Source organism: Lepidochelys kempii, chromosome 12 (genome assembly GCF_965140265.1).
Source record: "Lepidochelys kempii isolate rLepKem1 chromosome 12, rLepKem1.hap2, whole genome shotgun sequence".
NCBI lineage: Eukaryota > Metazoa > Chordata > Testudines > Cheloniidae > Lepidochelys > Lepidochelys kempii.
In genome coordinates, this window is record NC_133267.1 from 18,314,967 (window position 1) to 18,332,312 (window position 17,346).

The window sequence follows — 17,346 nt, forward strand, 5'->3', positions numbered from 1 at the left end:
CTTGCAGCCCCGCCGCCCAGAGCATTGCGCTGGCAGCGCAGTGAGCTGAGGTGCAGGGGAGGGGCTGGGGGCTAGCCTCCCTGGCCAGGAGCTCAGGGGCCAGGCAGGAGGGTCCGGCGGGCCGGATGTGGCCCACAGGCCGTAGTTTGCCCACCTCTGGTCTGGTGCTATAAGACTAAATTATGCAAGAGTTGGATCAGAAAGGCATCAGGTCTTGAAGTACAATAACTCCTCACTTAATGACAGGTTTCAGAGTAGCAGCCGTGTTAGTCTGTATTCGCAAAAAGAAAAGGAGTACTTGTGGCACCTTAGAGACTAACAAATTTATTTGAGCATAAGCTTTCGATGAAGTGAGCTGTAGCTCACGAAAGCTTATGCTTAAATAAATTTGTTAGTCTCTAAGGTGCCACAAGTACTCCTTTCCTCACTTAATGTTGTAGTTTATGTTCCTGAAAAATGCAACTTTAAGCGAAATGATGTTAAGCGAATCCAATTTCCCCATAAGAATTAATGTAAATGGGGGGGCGGGGGTTAGGTTCCAGGAAAAAAAAATTTTGCCAGACAAAAGGCATTATATACATTTTAAACAAGCAATTTAGTACAGGTATAAGTTTTAAACTATTTTAAAGAAACAATTTAATACTATAATCATTGAGTTTGAAGCTTGGTTGAGGTGGTGGAGTCAGAGGGTGGATTGTCTGGCTGCTCCTCTTGCTGAACTTTCTGAACTCGAAAAAACACATCTAGAGATTGTTGTTTTGCTTTCCCCCCTTTTTTTTTCTTGGTAAATTTCTTTATAGCAAGTCATTAGATAACTAACTCCCCTAATCACTTTGGAGCTGCGTTCCGTCAGGATCGTCATCACTCAGGATTTGCAAGCCAGACTTAACCCACCTCTTCTCCACCCCACCACCTCCCCGTTTACTCCACATGCCATGTCCTTGCTCCTCCCCTGTCCCTCCCCTGCCTCCTGCCCGTGGCAGTCAGCTGGTTTGTGGTGTTCAGGAGGGAGGGGGAGCTTGCACGCCAAGTCCTCGCTCCTTCCTCCTGAATGCTGCAAATCAGCTGATTGCTGTGGGCAGGAGGCGGGGGGAGCAGGGGGAAGGCACTGATCCGTGGGGTCTGCTGGCTGGTCGGGGGTGCTGGAGGGGGGCGTGTAGGGGAGCTAATGGGGGGGCTGCCAGCTGTGGACAAAGCAGGCAGCCAAACGACATTATGGCAGAGCATTGCACAACTTTAAACGGAGCATGTTCTGTAATGGAGCGGGGACATAAGATCAAAACAACATTAAGCAAGAGGACAATAAGTGGGGAGTTACTGTATAGGTAAAGAATGGCAAATAAGGGGTGCTGAGTTTGAGAGGGAATACTCCCTGTATAGGACCTTGTCTTTCAACCATAAATAAACTCTGCCATGATCAAGACAAATCACTGTAAGAGCCAGGACAATACTTAAACCAGAAAACATAGCAGGGTGAATTAGATAGTAACAGCCACACTAGCTCCTTTATCATAATTCTGGCCCAAACCAGCGTAACTTGTGAAATCTGACAGGATCATAGCATTATGTAGCATGGCTCTTTAGCAATGGATATTAAGTATGTACCTATATAGCGAAATTTGCTTTAGAAAAAGGAGAAAAACACTTAATATGTTTAAGTTGTTTTATTTAGTGCAGAGGTTACCAAACGTTTTCTTCTTCACCTATCTTTGGAGATTCATGTCCCATGCATACCCCTTCTTCCCTCTACCCCCACGCTCTTACCCTCCTAGCCTGCTGTTCCCTCCTGCAGCACTAGCCAGCCCATCTCTCCTGCTAACTCCACTCATTGGCTTCAGCTTCTTCCTCCACCCTGGCGCTGCCTGCCATAGGTGCTGGAATTAGGGGTGCTGCTATACCCCCTGGCTTGAAGTGATTTCCATCATATATACAGGGTTTACAGTCAATGGCTCTCAGCACTCCCCCTATACAGATTGTTCCAGCACCCCTGCTCCCACCAGCCCAGTATCCAGGGCATATGGCAGGGGGCAGTAACAGCTACTGTAGGAGCAGGCTCAATCTCCAGCTGCTCTTTCTGGGGACCTCCTCTTGTGCACCATCTACTGCCACGGCTCCTGCCTGTGGTGAGGTGCTGCCTCTGCTGGCTCCTGCTCCTCAGTAAATAGCAAGAATGAAGGAATGTTTTACTTTGTGAATGTGAATGTTCACATCAGGTCCTCAACTTTCACGCAGTAGATAAGCTCCCCAACTTTCACAATAAGCCAAAAATCAAGCTAATCCCATTTCAAAAGAAGCCAATCCCTAAGAATCCCAACATTCTATGTGACTAGATCCCCTTGGTCTGCAGTCTGGGACTGTGGTGGTCCTGCTGTGCACCCGACTTCCCCCCCCCCATCCCTGCTTGAGCCAATTGAAAAAAAGAAGCAACAAGCTAAAAGCCAAATAAGGACCAAGCTACAAACGAAAAACTAGCCAACAAGCAACTCACAAGTCAATTAAGCCAAAAACAAGTCCAATTTCTGCGTTTTTTTCTGGGGGGTTGGCATATCTCGTCCTCATACTCTCCTGATAACCTCATCCACTAGAGATTGAAAACCTATGATTTAATGTACTATTTTCAAATAAAGTAATTCCTGTGATACAGATTAAATGATTGCATGGAAACTAAATAATACTTGGATTCACCTGGTATTGAGTTCCATGATAAATTGCACATTCCTAATAAAATGCCTGCTGAATATATATTAATTTTATATTTGTTTTAAATACCTATACAAGCTGGATTTTAGTTTTCACTTTAAAAAACTTCATTTCATCTGAGATTTGGTCTAGAATTTGCATTTATTTACAATATCCATTCTCTGATCTGTCTAAAAACATGTAATAAAGCCATAACTGATATCTGAGCACCATCCACAACCAGTGATGTTATAAACTGACATCTTGTGTCCAAACTATCTTGTAATTTGGTAGTTTAGATATAATGGAATCCAGGGTTGAATGACCCTGTTCCTGATTCTGAAAAACCAAGACAGTTTCCTCAACCCTTCTGGTAGCCAGGCTGCTTCATGAGTTCTGCAGCCTTGCAGTTGAAAACAGCAACAATAAAAATAAGCTGTTTAGCCAAGATGTTGGTCCCTGAAGTTATACTTTATTTATTGTATGATCATACCTACTAGACCTTTCAATTGCTGCTACATCCTGACCTTGAAAAGACACTTTGCTCAAGCCATCACCACCCCTATTGTTCACAAAATGACAGGAAGAAGAAATATGCAGGCATAAAAAAGATACAATAAATTCAGCTGTATGGTCTCAGTTTGGGGATCTAAAATTTTTCTTTCCTAAAAGCACAAAGAGAATTCTGTTCAAGTATTCAAGTAACCTTAATAAAGATACATGTAGATGTCTATCTTTAATGCTGAGGTATCCAAATAAAGAAGGGAAGGATGTAGTTTCTGGATTATTGGTCAAAGACAAAGCAGAGCATTTTGTTGGAATACCTGAGAAAGGGCAGAGTGTTTGCTGTCATGTTTCATGACCAGGCATACTATGAGCTTGCAGCAAGTGACTCCTACAATGTGAACAGAATGATCGTGAAAGTCTGATCTGAAACATGTGCTCAGAGGCTGCATATTCAGTGCTTATTGCATTTCATGCACTTCAAAAAAGCTATTTTTTTGTGATAAAAAGTTGTGATAAAGTCCATTCTTACAAGCATAGAGTAATGGCCCAGTGACTCTCAAATGTATTTGTTAGCACAATCAACCACTTACTAATTGTTTAAAAGTTTATTTTTAAACTTGCTTGCAAAATGTTAGACTGCAAGCCATGAAGACTGAAGCCTTCTATATCTATAGAACAAGCACAGCAAAGGGAGTGACACTGCAAATTTCTCCACACTGCTCTGTCAGTATTCCTCAGCCCTGTCTTGGAGTGACTTACTCTATTGGTAAGTGGGTATTCAGTCTCCATGCCTATTCATTGCTTTGGCTCTGTGTTGAGGCTGCTAATAAATGAGCAGACTGTGCCGGTGTGTGCTGTAGTCACTTGGTCACTGGGAACTGGTTTTATTTCATGTGGGCCATTGAAAAGCCAAGTAGTATCAATTTATTATCATTGCTGACATGGCTTGGATTCTAATGTACATCCTAAGGGCAAAACGTCCACATTTTGTTAGCACTCTCCAATTCATCTAATCCATGATTAGCCATTTTGATTGGATCAAGGAACTCTCATCTATATATTCATGTTCTAAGAGATGCAATAGGATGGTGATCTTTTTGAATAAAGACTATTAAGGAAGCTCCATGGAACTGAAGGGAAATAATAGACTTTAACTGTCAGATAGTCATGGTGCCAAATAAGAGTGAGGAAGTAGTGGTGGAAAATAGGCCATGAGTTTATCCCTACTGCTGGTCTTACTGTCAGAAGATGGGGAAGAATCAGGGGTTCTGACATAGTGGTGAGTTCCACTGCAGAAGAGAAAGATTAGGTTGTGGCTTAGGGCTGGTACACCCCATCACCCTCTGGGGGCAGGTTGAAGGGGTATTCTGCCCTCAAGGCTGAGTTTAGATGACTGCTTGTACTCTCAGGGCAGTATGGGCTGATGTGTGGGGGTCGACAAGGTGGCCCTGCTATGCCGTGCTGTGCAGCTTAATAGCCAGAGTCAATGTGGTTGCCCTTCCAGCCGGGGCTGTGTGGCCTAATGGCCAGCATCCATAAAGCTACCCTCAGTCGGAGTAGTGTGGCCTAAGGGCCAGAGTCAATAGGGCTGCCCTCTTTGTCAGGGCTGTGTGGTCTAGCAGCCAGAGCCAATATGGCTGTCCTCTTTGTCAGGGCTATGTGGTCTAGCAGCCAGAGTGGTTGGAGCAGGGGGGGCACTGCCTCAGGGTGGGGGGCAGCCAAGGTAGGGGGACCTGGCCCTCCCTACTCCCCCGGATCCCAACCCATGGCCTTGGCGGTCAGGGCCTGCCACGAACTCAGTGGGGATCCTGCTGAAACATCCTGAGCTAACCCCGGTTCTATGACCGGTTCCCTGTTAAGTTCCCCTAGGTTACTTCCTACCTGTTCCTCCATGACTTTGTGTCTCAGGGTTCCCATGGCAACTCCTCCCTCCATGGCGTCTGCTGCCTGGGGTACATGGGTCATCTCCATCTGGCTGGCCTCCGCGTCCTGAAGTGCCAGCAGTCCTTCCGCAGGAACTTGCAGCGCACCTCCGTTTCCTTTAGCAGTCAGCTCCGACTGCGGTGAGTTGCTCCCTTTTATATCTGTGTTCCAGCTGAAGCATACTCAGCAGAGCTGAGGGAGCATGGCCTTCTTGGCCCACAGAGTAGGATTAACCCCTGCTGAACCAGTGAGGGGCTGGTACACCCCATCACAGTTTGGCTTGTGAAGAATTGGGATAGGGGCTGCAAGTTCTGCATAAGGAAAGACCTTAATATACATATATTAAATCCTAGACTGAAAAAATTATGCAAAGTGAATATTATGAAACAGATTGACAAAACTGGAATTTTGAACTGTTGGCTATTAATGTGCTGTTTCTTTCCTTTACATCAGTTATAGATCTAATTTCCTTGATTTGCCATGTCTAGCTGTGATGTAGATTTGTATGGCAATGAATAGGCTGAGATTCAGTCTGTCTATGAAGGAGGTACAGGATAATTTGTCTGCATTGTGTCTGTTCTATCTATGAGTATAGTTTGTTCTCTCTGTGCCAGGGAACTTTTTGTAAGTTCAGCATACTTATGGACCCCCCCAAATAGCAGAGAGGGCTTTTGCCATTTAAAATAAAAAAATTGCAGTTAGTTGAGTTTTCCATGCTGTTGCATACCTCAGTCATACACCTCTCCCCACACCTGGATGCCTGAAATGGGCATTATATGAGATTGCCCTTGAAGATTGTGGTGCGGCTGGCTTGCTCAATGAATTGATGTAATTACAGTCATATACACACGAGCATTTGTGTAACATAGCTAAGATACTATGGGATATGGTAATTGTTGGTAAATGGTCAGTTTTTAATGGCCTGCACTCTGTGAACATCTTACCATTTATGCCTAGGTACGATTCAAGTTATACATAACACTATAAGGGTCTGGGACTGGCTATTTTAGAAGTTGCATCTCTTGTTGTACACTTGATCCCATGAGACAATTAAGCTGACAGGCCCATATGGATGCAGGAAATAGGACATTTTCAGTGGCTGTTAGAATAGAGCTTGAGTTTGTTACCTTGTCCTTTTAGTTAAACATTCAGTTGAATCAAATGTTTGGCTCACAATGGTGGTGGTGGGGGTTCCTTATATTGGATTTGCACCAGAAAGAGTATGAGCAGCATTTGTGGTGGTATCTGCGGCCAGTGAAAGAAACGCAGGGTCATCAGAGTGCAACATCTAAAGCAAAGGACTCCAAGAAGTTGGACTTATTTGGTAGAAAAGTTTATTCTACTGAAGGGGATACAGCTCAGGATTGCAAACCAGCAAGTGCTGCTGGGCAGATATAATTTCAATATGTGGGACTTCATGCTGAAATTCAAGGACTTGCTCTCTTAAGAGGCCAAGCAAGAGTTCTCACTGGTGGAAGAGGGAAAATCAGTGGTGATTGCCTCATTGCAAATTGTGTTGGATGTGATTGATTCAGCAGCCAGGTCCATGGCTTCAGTAGTAGACAGGCATAGTAGTTTATGGCTGCAGTCCTCAGGACTCCCGTAGAAGGTCCAGCAAATCATTCAGGACCTACACTTCAAAGAAGCTTTGCTTTGCTCTTCTCAGAACAGACTGATGCAAAGCTTCACAGGTTAAAAGATTCTAGGGCGTTTGTGCACACCAGTGACTTCAAGGAAGCACTACAGGCCCCAAAAGCCCATTTGGTTCTATCCCCCACTTGTCCATCAGGATCTACAGAGAAAAAGAAACGGGTTTAGGTGTAGACCACCATCCCCTTATACCTCGGCATCAATGCTTGCCTCACTAAGACAGCCAGGGGGCTCTAAGCAGATCTTTTGACAGGCCACTCAAAGACACCATACCACTTCCCATGATGCCAGACCCTATTTCCCCCTTGTTTTCAAACCCTCTCCCATTTCCTCCGTGCATGGTCCTGTATCACCACAGACCGTTGGGTGTTGAGCACAGTGGAAATGGGGCATGCCCTCCAGTTGATCTCTGTTCCTTCTTCCCACCTTCCTTCCCTGTCCCTCTTCAGGGACCCCTCTCACAAAAAACTTCTGGCCCAGAAGGTTCAATCTCTCCTTCAGGTGGGAGATGTGGAAGAGGTTCCACAGAATTTAAGAGGGAAGGGGTTCTACTCCCATTATTTCCTAATCCCCAAAGCCAAAGAAGGTCTCAGACTGATTCCAGACCTGCACCACCTCAACAGCTATCTCAAGAAAATAAAGTTCTGCATGGTCACTCCGGTATCCATTATCCCTTCCTGAATCCTGGATACTGGTACGCTGCCCTTGATTTAAGAGAGATGCCTATTTCCACATATCAATATACCGTCACAGAAAGTTCCTCAGATTCATAGTGAAGCATGCACACTGCCAATTTGTGATACTCCTGTTCGCAACCCTGGGGGTTTACAAAATATATGGTGGTAGTGGCAGCCTTTCTGAGAAGACTAGTGGTTCAGGTCTACCTTTATCTAGATGACTGGCTAATCAAGGGCCAGTCCAGGGTTCAGGTAGCATCCAACATTCAGCTCCTCCAGTCAACGTTCACGGCCCTACACCTCCTAATAAATGTTGAAAAATCTACTCTCACTCCAGTACAGAGGATACAGTTTATTGGAGTGGTGTTCAACTCCACTGAAGCCTACCTCCCAGAGGTGGGTTTCAGACAATCACGTCCCTAATAACACACCTCAAGGGCCATCCAATAACAACAGTCAGAACTTGTCTGAGGCTCTTACGCCACATGGTCTCTTGCACGTATTTAGTGAAATATGCAAGGCTGAGCCTCAGGCCTCTTCAGAAGTGGCTGGCTTCAGTCTACTCACCAAATGGCCACCATCTGGACTCTGTACTCAGAGTGTCTCTTCTGGTCCTTGTCTCTCTCATTTGGTGGCTGGACTCACTCAGTGTTTGTGCCAGGGTTCCTTCGTATGGCCTCAACCATCAATGACTCTGGTCTCAGATGCATCACTGTGAAGTTGAGGAGCCCACCTGAGGCCCCTCAGAACTCAAGGACTTTGGTCTTCAGAAGAATTTTCTCTCTACATCAACGCCAGAAATCTCAGAGCAATTTTCCTGGCCTGTCAGGCTTTCCTGCTGCACATTACATGCAGACATTTGTTTGTTCTTACGGACAACACTGTTGCCATGTCTTATCTCAGGCAGGGAGTAGCTCACTCTTCCTGCCTTTGTCAGGAAGAGATTCAACTGTGGGAATTTTGCACAGCCCACTCAGTCAATCTTGAGGTCTTGTACCTTCTGGGAGTGCAAAATGAGTTGGCAGGTCACCTCAACAGGTCTTTCTCCAATCACCATGAGTGGTCCTTTTACCCAGCTGTGGCAAGGGAAGCTTTTCAGTGGTGGAGGGACTTCCTAGATAGATCTATTTGCAATCCGACACAACAGAAAGTTTGCTCCCTGCGCAGCCACCAACTACAGAGGTTATACCTGCAAGTAAGAGAGCCCATTCCTCCTTGGGACATGAATTTGGTTCACAAAGCTCATGGGACTGCCATTTGAACCACTGGCAATGTGCTCCTTATTTTACCTCTCCTAGAAAGTGGTTTTGTTAGTGGCCATGGAGGTCTCAGAGCTCAGACTTTCACATCAGCACCTTCTTACACCATCTTCTTTAAAGACAAGGTGCAATTATGTCCTCGCTCCAATTTCCTACCGAACTATCCAATTTAATAACAATCAGGCAATCTACCTTCTTGTTTTTTACCCAAAGCCACATGCAAATAGGGAGGAGCAATAAGTTCACTCATTGAACGTTAGGTGAACCCTAGCTTTCCACATACAATGGACTAAACCATTCCGAAAGTCCACGCAACTGTTCCTTGTGGTAGCAGACAGGATGAAGGCTCTCTGTCTTTTTGAAGACAGTCTTTTTCTGGATTAAATCATGCGTTTTGGTCTTGTTACAATCAAGTGGGGGTTCTGCCTCGGCTGTCCTGATGGCTCATTCCACAAGGTCACAAGCATCCTCAGCAGCATATGTAGCACAGATCCCTATCCAAGACATTTGTAAAGCAGCGACCTGGTCATCGATACATACATTCTCTTCTCATTACGCCATCACTCAGCAGTTGAGATATGATGCCAAATTTGTTCATACTGTCCTGCAGTCTGTGTGTCCATGAACTCCGATCCCTCAATCTATACAACTAATTGGGAGTCACCTGGAGTGGAATCCACATGTTCAATTACTTGAAACAAAAAAGGTTAGTAACCTTCCATAACTGTTCTTCAAGATATGCTGCACATGTCCATTCCTTGACCTGCCCTCCTACCCCTCTGCATTGGAGTCTTCCAGAAAGAAGGAAGTGAGGTGGCGCGGGGTTGGCTGGGCCCTTTATACTGGCGCTATGAGCATTAGAGGGCACTTGAGCCGCCTGTACAGGTACCACTAAGGGAAAGATTTCCGGCGACTGTGCTCGGAGAATGCACACACGTGGAGTGGAATGGACATGTGCAAAACATCTTGAAGAACAACAGTTACAGAAGGTTAGTTACCATTTTCCCCCTTGTTCCTCTGCACTTAGGTTTTGTGCCTACATTAGCCTAACTTCTATTTCTTAAGTTAAACCATCCTATAGGCTACAGTTGGTAGGGACCAATGGTCACTCTGGAGTTGGTCACCAGATTAAATAAGAACTCCTTTTCTTCCTCCAGAACCCTACTTAGTGGTATGCAGCTGATTCAGATGCTTGGGCTGTAGATGAACCTTTGTATCTTTCTTTGATTGCTGCTGCCTTACTGAAAAGACAGATTCAGCCTGAAAAATCTTTGGCAGCATAAGATGCTCTGAATCACAGAGATTCGTTTTATTGTGATTTCTTACAGGCTAAAACTATGCCCCTCATCTCTAATTACAGGGTATAATCATGCCCTCAATCTATGCCCACAACTCTCATTGATATTAATGGAAGTTGCATGCATGAAAAACAGGCAAGAGACTGCCTTAAGATTCTACAGGACTTTGAGAAGGAACTAGTAGCTCAAGAGTTGGAAAATGGATGTTGAGCCTTTCATCTCTAACTTATGGTTTCTAATCTGACCCAGTGGGTTAGTGATCAAGAAATTCATTACTATGACTAGCAAAGCAATTTGCATAAAATAAGAACCAACTTGAATCTTCAGCTCAAGTCTGAAATGATCCAAATTGTTGAAGCTCTAAAAAACCCCCAAAACAACTTTAGTAAAATTATTTTGTATGTCTTTGTCTGGAAGGGGAATTGGAAACACAAAAAGAACACGAGAAGAATCTGTTCTTGGGGTGTTTCCAACTCATCTGAAATTAGAACTTGGAAATCTCATGAGAGGTGATTTTTCACACCAAAGTAGTTCAAGAAATGATAGAAGAACTAATCTGTATATTTGTAGGCTTGTCTAAATTGATCTAAGCTACCAAACCTTTTGAAGTTAGCCTGTCATTAGTTACTAATTAACAGCTGTTCATTGGCCTGTATAAGGAGTAACAGATTCTCAAACTGGTTCCTGCTGGTTAGTGCCCACATCCTGAATTACACCATCACAACTGGCAGCCTTGTTGGTATTTTCAGCAGAGGTGGGGAAGGACTGACAATGGTGATAGATCTAGTATTTCATCACTGGAGATGGTCATCATGTCCAGGCTGAGGTATATTGATAGCACTATGTAAGAAAGCTTGAACTAGCAGATCCTTGCTTTATTTGATTTGTGGGTAAATAGAGGATTTAAGTCTTCGGGGCTATCAGTCCAGTTCATTTTATAAAGTATGAAAACATTTCCATTGAAAAGATACAATAGAGGAAATTTTTCACCATCTAGTTGCCTGTGGTGCAATCTTTAAAACCATAATTCAATTGCCACGTTACTTAGAAACCTATCTATAGTACGGTGAAGTGCTCCAAAACAAGAAGCCATTTATGGCAGACTCCTTTTCTGTTGCTATTTCAGAAGAATTAGAGAAGATTGATGGCACTGTTCTTCCAGTATGCGAGAGAGCTTCTTAAATGAGTGCTGACTCTGCTGGTTTTTGGTATTTGCCTTTTATACTCCAGTTACTTATCCTTACTTTATAGAAGTTGAAAAATCACTTCGATTACAATTTTATAAAATGTGTGAACTGTGTTGGTTTGAAGGTTATGAGGGAAAACAGAACCCTTTTTCCCCACAGATTGTATTCCAAAGAGTTTGCATGAGGAAAAGTATTCCTTGCCATCAGCAAAAAATATCAATTGAATTGAAAGATTCTGATTAAAATTAGCAAGCTTGAAACTCATCATAGCTGGCAATATTGTATTGAAAGAATGGATCATGAGTGAAGCAGTCAAAACAGGGGCCAGCTGGTCAAACAAGTTGCAAAAATAGCATCTCTGCGGTGTAACAAGCAAAAGAAAAACTTTGCTATTTAAAGCTTAATATTTGATTTCAATTCTAAACTAAATAAACTGCACATTGGAAACGGGTAAGTGATTTCTGACATTAGGCCTCCATACAAGTTGGTGTCACTATCAATGCCACTGTTCAGCAGCGTCCTGGTGGCTCAGAAATAACCTTTAAAATCAGAAACTGGCTTTCAGTGGGATTCACAGTTTGCACAGAACAGAAAAAATATTCTTCTTCTTCGAGTGATGGTCCCAATTTGTGTTCCACATGTGACTGTGCATGCGTACCATGCACCTGAGTTTGGAAAGGTTTCCAAGCAGTGTCCATTGACCTGCATGTGCGTAGTGTATTTCCTCGTACTCTTGACCGAGGGTATAAGGGGCAATGCAGGTCGACACCACTCCAGTTACTTCTTACCACTCCATGGCCCGATTCAGAAAGCCAGTTCCTTCTTCGCCTTAGTTAGCTAAGAGAGTTGCTCTTCGTGTTTCCAGATAGTTTGTAGTCTATTGTAGTTTATAGAGTTACTTAACTTAGCTTGAATAGCATAGAGTAGTGTAGTATATAACTTCCCTGCTCAGGGGACTCAAACCCCTAACCACCCCGGGGACTATGCCCGGGATCCTGGGCTTCAAGATCTGTCTCCTGTCCTTTTCCTGTCTCCATCAGCGATGAGCATCAACAGTGTCTCTATTGTCTGGGTGAGGCTCACATCTTGGGCAATGTGCGCTATCTAAGGCCTTCTTGCCCAGAATCAGAGAGGCCTGTGAGCTTTGCCTCCCCAAGTACCTGATGGAAGAGGCAATGAGGCCCCAAGTACACTTGGATCCTGCCCAGGATGATTCCCCTGTGCAGCAGCTGCTGCTGATTGTGAGTGCCCCTCCGAGCACCCCACAAGGTGTGGAGCCACCACCACAAAGGACAAACCCCATCATGAGAGCCAGACACACTCTCACGGGTACAAGAGAGGGTCCCCACAGCAAACTGCTCATAAGCGCAGTGTTCCTTCCCTGAGCTGTGCCTGGTCGGGTGAGATGTTGCATGCAGATCTTGCAGGACCAGTGACGAAGACCTCCTGGCTGGAGGATAAGGCCAAAAACAAATGGGATCCATTGGTACGGCCGGTGATCCTAGTACGGAGACAGTCAGACCGCCCAGGTGCGAGCATGACCCTGACTTCTCCAATGGTGCCGTCTCACCACCAGACAGACGGGCCAACTCCAGCTACTTCACTGAGCCCCTCCAGAGTGACTATGGGTACTCCCCGGATTGCTGGATGCACAGAGACCTTCCTTACAACAGAGGAGGTAATTCTGCCATACCCACAGTCTCCACTTCTCTCAGGCCTAACCCTGTTCCATGGAGTTCCCATACCAGAGGATGAACCCCTACTGCTGCTGCAGGAAATGCCCCACTCTTCTATGCCACACTGCAGTCCTCTGGGTACCCGCAGTACCGCTTCTTCTGACAGAACTGCCATCTGACTCTGAGGAGTCCTTGGACACAGCATCGCCAGCATCACCACTGCCATGTAGGAGCATGGACACATGGCCCAGGCACCCTTACCCTCCTGCCTAGGATCCACTCAGGACAGGGGCTCACCTAGACAGGGGGACCTCTCATTCTGGGACCCATAGCAGAGATGTCCGGAGCTGTCACAAGGGTCACCGTGCTTCCCCCACGCACCATCCTGCACCATCGATGTACGAAGAGGAAGACATCAAGTTGGTACCTCCAGCACTGACAGTCCCAACCAGGGCTTCGTCTTTGCCAGTGAGGCAATCATCTCTCTCCCACTCCTTCCCCCAGACGATCACTGGCAGTGTCAGGAACTGCTGTAGAAGGTGGCTGCAGATCTGCAGATTTCCTTGGAAGAAGTCCAGAACCCACATCATCTCCAGGGCACTGTCCAGTCACAAGGACTTTCTAGGGTGGCTCTCCTGATAAACAAGGCCATCCTGGAACTGGCCTGACCAGTGTGGCTTATACCAGCCACGTGTTCCCCCACTCCAAAGGGAGTCCAAGAAATGCTACTCCATGCTGGCTAAAGGGGCTGATTTTTTATTCACGCACCAGGCCCCCACCTCACTGGTTGTCCAGGTGGCCATGGAATGGGCTTAGCAACAACTGCAGATGTCCACTTCACCTGACAAGTCCTCCAAGTGACTGGACCTTCTGGGCAGGAAAGTCTTCTCTTCAGCGGGCCAACAGATCTGTATCGTGAACTATCAGGCTCTACTAGCCAAGTATGATTTTAACACATACAACAGGCTAGCAGAGTTCAATGATGAGCTTCCTACAGATGACCATGCCCAGTTTCAGGCCTTCATAGATGAAGAGTGCTTAATGGCAAAGGTGGCCCTCTAGGCTGCAGTAGATGCAGCTGACATTGCTTCCTGCTCGCAAGCCACTGGCCTTGTGATGTGCAGGGACTCATGGCTGCAACCCTCTGGTTGCCCCAGGGAGGTCCAAAATACCATGAAGACCTCCATTTCAATGAGGCCAACCTCTTCTGTGAGAAGATGGATGAGTCCCTGCACTTTCTGAAGGACTCATAGTCCACCCTGCAATCCCTGGGAATCCCAGCTCCGAGGCGCAAACCCGAGGCAGCCCTTTTGACCACGGCCTCACACAACCTACCCATCCTACTACGATCATCCATCATAGATCAATGAAGTGCCAGAGGTCCCAGAGAACCCAATTCTCTGCCACTACAACTTCCTTGACCCTCTCCCAGCTGCAGGGCAAGGATGTCTTTTGATATGCAGTTTGTGGCCCGCGACCCACCTCCAATGTCAACCACCTCACCTGCCCATCATCTTCAGCTGCTGAAATGCCTGATTTGCTCACCCTTGGGGCAAGATCACCCTGGAGAGTTGGGTACTGGAGATCATCCACCATGGATACTTCAGAGTTTCTCTCCTTTCCACTTCATTGCCCTCCCACCTGAGCCCCGCCGAGGATCCCTCCCATCAACTGATTCTTCAACAGGAAGCCAAAGCCCTGATCCTCTAGGGTGCAATAGAGGGCCTCCCTCCCCAATACCAAGGAAAAGGCTTCTACTCACCATACGTTCTCATCCTGAAGAAGGGTGATGGGTGGAGACCCATCTTAGTTCTTCACCTGCTACTACATTATCAGGAAGTTAAAGTTCTGAATGATAACACTGGCATCAGTTATTCCCTCCAACAGGAGCTTGGTTCGCAGCTCTTGACATGAAAGACACATACTTCCATGTAGACATCCACCCATCTCATAGGAAATTCCTCCGCTTCACAGTGCGACACCAACATTACTAGTTCCATGTCCTCCCATTCAGCAGCGTGATGACACAAGCATTCACAAAGGTATTCATGGTGGTAGCAGTCCACATGAAACAACAAGGACACACAGTCATCGCATACCTGGATGACTACCTCTTGATGACACAATCGCAGCAAGAAGTTGTCTCCGCAATCCAGTCTCTTTAAAACCTCCTACTCAATGTGCTGAGAGTTCACTGTGATATTCAGCTGACAGTATTTCATCATTTTTAAACATATTAGAAACAATTTGGTTTTTGAAAAAATTCTGATAGTTGAATGCAACATTGTAGGACTCTGATAGCACCACAAAGTGATGAAATAAAAATGACTTATTATGAGGGCCAGGTAATAAAACAAACTGCTGTTCGTTCAGTGATTTGTAACAGCTGGTGCATATAGAATAAACTTGGCTTCACTGAATCAGTCATTGTGAGATTGTAAACTTTAAATCAGATTTAAGTCTTGCAATGTTCTGATAAATGTGTTAATATTTTTACTTAACTTCTCTTGCAGGTGTTTAAAAATATTTTGAAACTAAAAGGCCAATGGCACCTGTTTTTAACTCCTACTATTAGGCTGAAAACAAGAGGTTTTCAAATTTGTTTTTAATTCTGTAGACCACTTAGAGAGGGATCCTTTCTCTACTCAACAATCAATCGCCTCACCATGTGGTTCCAGAATTATTTAATTGTGATCACCAGGAAAAGGTCTGTAGATTACTATAGGTCCATGACCATCATCAGAGAACACCTGTCCTAAATTCATTTCTGCGTAGGTACTTAAACTGCGCTGATCTTCATTTCATCATTTTCATATTCTGTTCACCATATATCTGTGGCTCAATTTCACTATTATGTATTTAATACAGATTTAAAGGAAAAACTTATTGTAAATATACTTGTAGTGGATCACCATTTATTAGATTTCCAATGCTATACACAAGTCTCAATCAGTTGAACATATTTTATTCTGTCACAACAGCTGTTTTGATGATATATGCTCAAAAGGGCCTCATCCAATAAAAGCCAATGGGAGTCCTTCCCACAAGATCTGGATCAGACTCTAAGGGCATTGTTACTGATAGAAAAAGCAAGCTTTTATAAAGGAACGTGGAAACTACCTTCTTCAAAATAATTCAAGCAGGGTTAGTTCGAATCTGTAGATTCTGTAATAATCAAGCCTAGGAGACAAATAAACCGTCAATACAGGAAAGAACTTGTCAAACGCTTATATTTAATGAAAGTCTCTCTTCAATCATCTTCCCAACATTAATTTCAATTAAATACATTTTTAAAAATTTCCATCCCATATTAACTAATGTTTCCACTGTTAATTTATAAATCTCATACAAACTTTTGAACATGTGGTTAGCTGCAATGACATTTATTTAAAATATAAAAAGCAATTCTACATATTTTGTATTTCATTTTCTGGCTGTCTTCAATCTGTGTAATCAGGTTATAACTAAGTCATTAAAACCCTAAACAATTCTCATACGTTATACAAATTAAATTGTTTTTATTTTACCTCCACTTTGACTAAGGTGACCAAATACAAAACCACTCTAGCTTTTATGTTAAGTGTCCATCTGTTTTGGGTGCTAACCATTAGTTCAAATGTATTCTGTTTTTTAAAAATTCTGGCTGTATTTTACTCAGCATTTACATTTTGCATTTTGTATTTTACTCAGCATTTAAATTACAGCATTTTGTAATGAACTACAGTACAAATGGAAGAAAGAGGTAATAAATCTTGCATAAACTGTTAGTTCAAAATTACACAAATAACTAAGCGTATCATTTGTTTTTAAACAGTTGCAAAACCAAAAATACAGGCCCAGCCAACTTTATTTAAATATTATTGGGCTCATTTAATATGAACTGTATGTCATGCTTCATGCATAATTTTCAGTCAGCACACTATTTTGACATTTAGGTGAAGATTGCTGATTGCTGTTGAGATTTTTTTCTTGATTAAATATATTTATTTTTATTGCCAAATCAGCTGTGGTATTTACTACCCTAAGCAATTCTGTTTATCACAGTGAAGGATGGTACAGATTTATATTGCTGCCCATGACTACTCTTCAAAATAGGAATTAAACATCACATGCAAAACAACACTAAAACCTAAATAAGCAATGGTTCCTATATTTCTTTCTGAAGTTTAGCTAATGGTACAAGGATCATCGCTGCTTGGCTTCACTTCCCCTTCCAACAATAAATTCATCACAGCTTTAGTCAAGTAGCTGCATGTTCCTCTTTTTCCCATTGGGGGAGTGTTGTAAAATGAAGTCATGTCATCCTATAAAAACAAAAACAAAAAAGTGTATTTTTCTAACGAAGTGTTGATTGATAAGAATCAAGTTTAACCCTTGATAAAGAGTAAGTTAATTGAAACCATTTTATAGGTGAAAAGTGCAATTCTCATTATTGATTTTGAAAGTCTTTTTGTATGACACACTCATTGTTCAATTAGTTGTCAAACAGG

At 43.9% G+C, this 17,346-nt stretch overlaps 1 protein-coding gene across 6 annotated transcripts in view; it reads right to left on the reverse strand.

The window, feature by feature from the left end:
- Positions 1-16,069: 16,069 nt before the first annotated feature.
- The window catches only part of PHKB (phosphorylase kinase regulatory subunit beta), a 209,795-nt gene continuing 208,518 nt past the window's right edge, over positions 16,070-17,346 (reverse strand). For all 6 annotated transcript variants that reach the window (XM_073307739.1, XM_073307737.1, XM_073307738.1 and 3 more), the window contains one exon: positions 16,070-17,160. In XM_073307739.1, the coding sequence (XP_073163840.1) occupies positions 17,023-17,160 (138 nt within the window). In that variant the 3' untranslated portion in view covers positions 16,070-17,022. The remainder of the gene's footprint in view (positions 17,161-17,346) is intronic.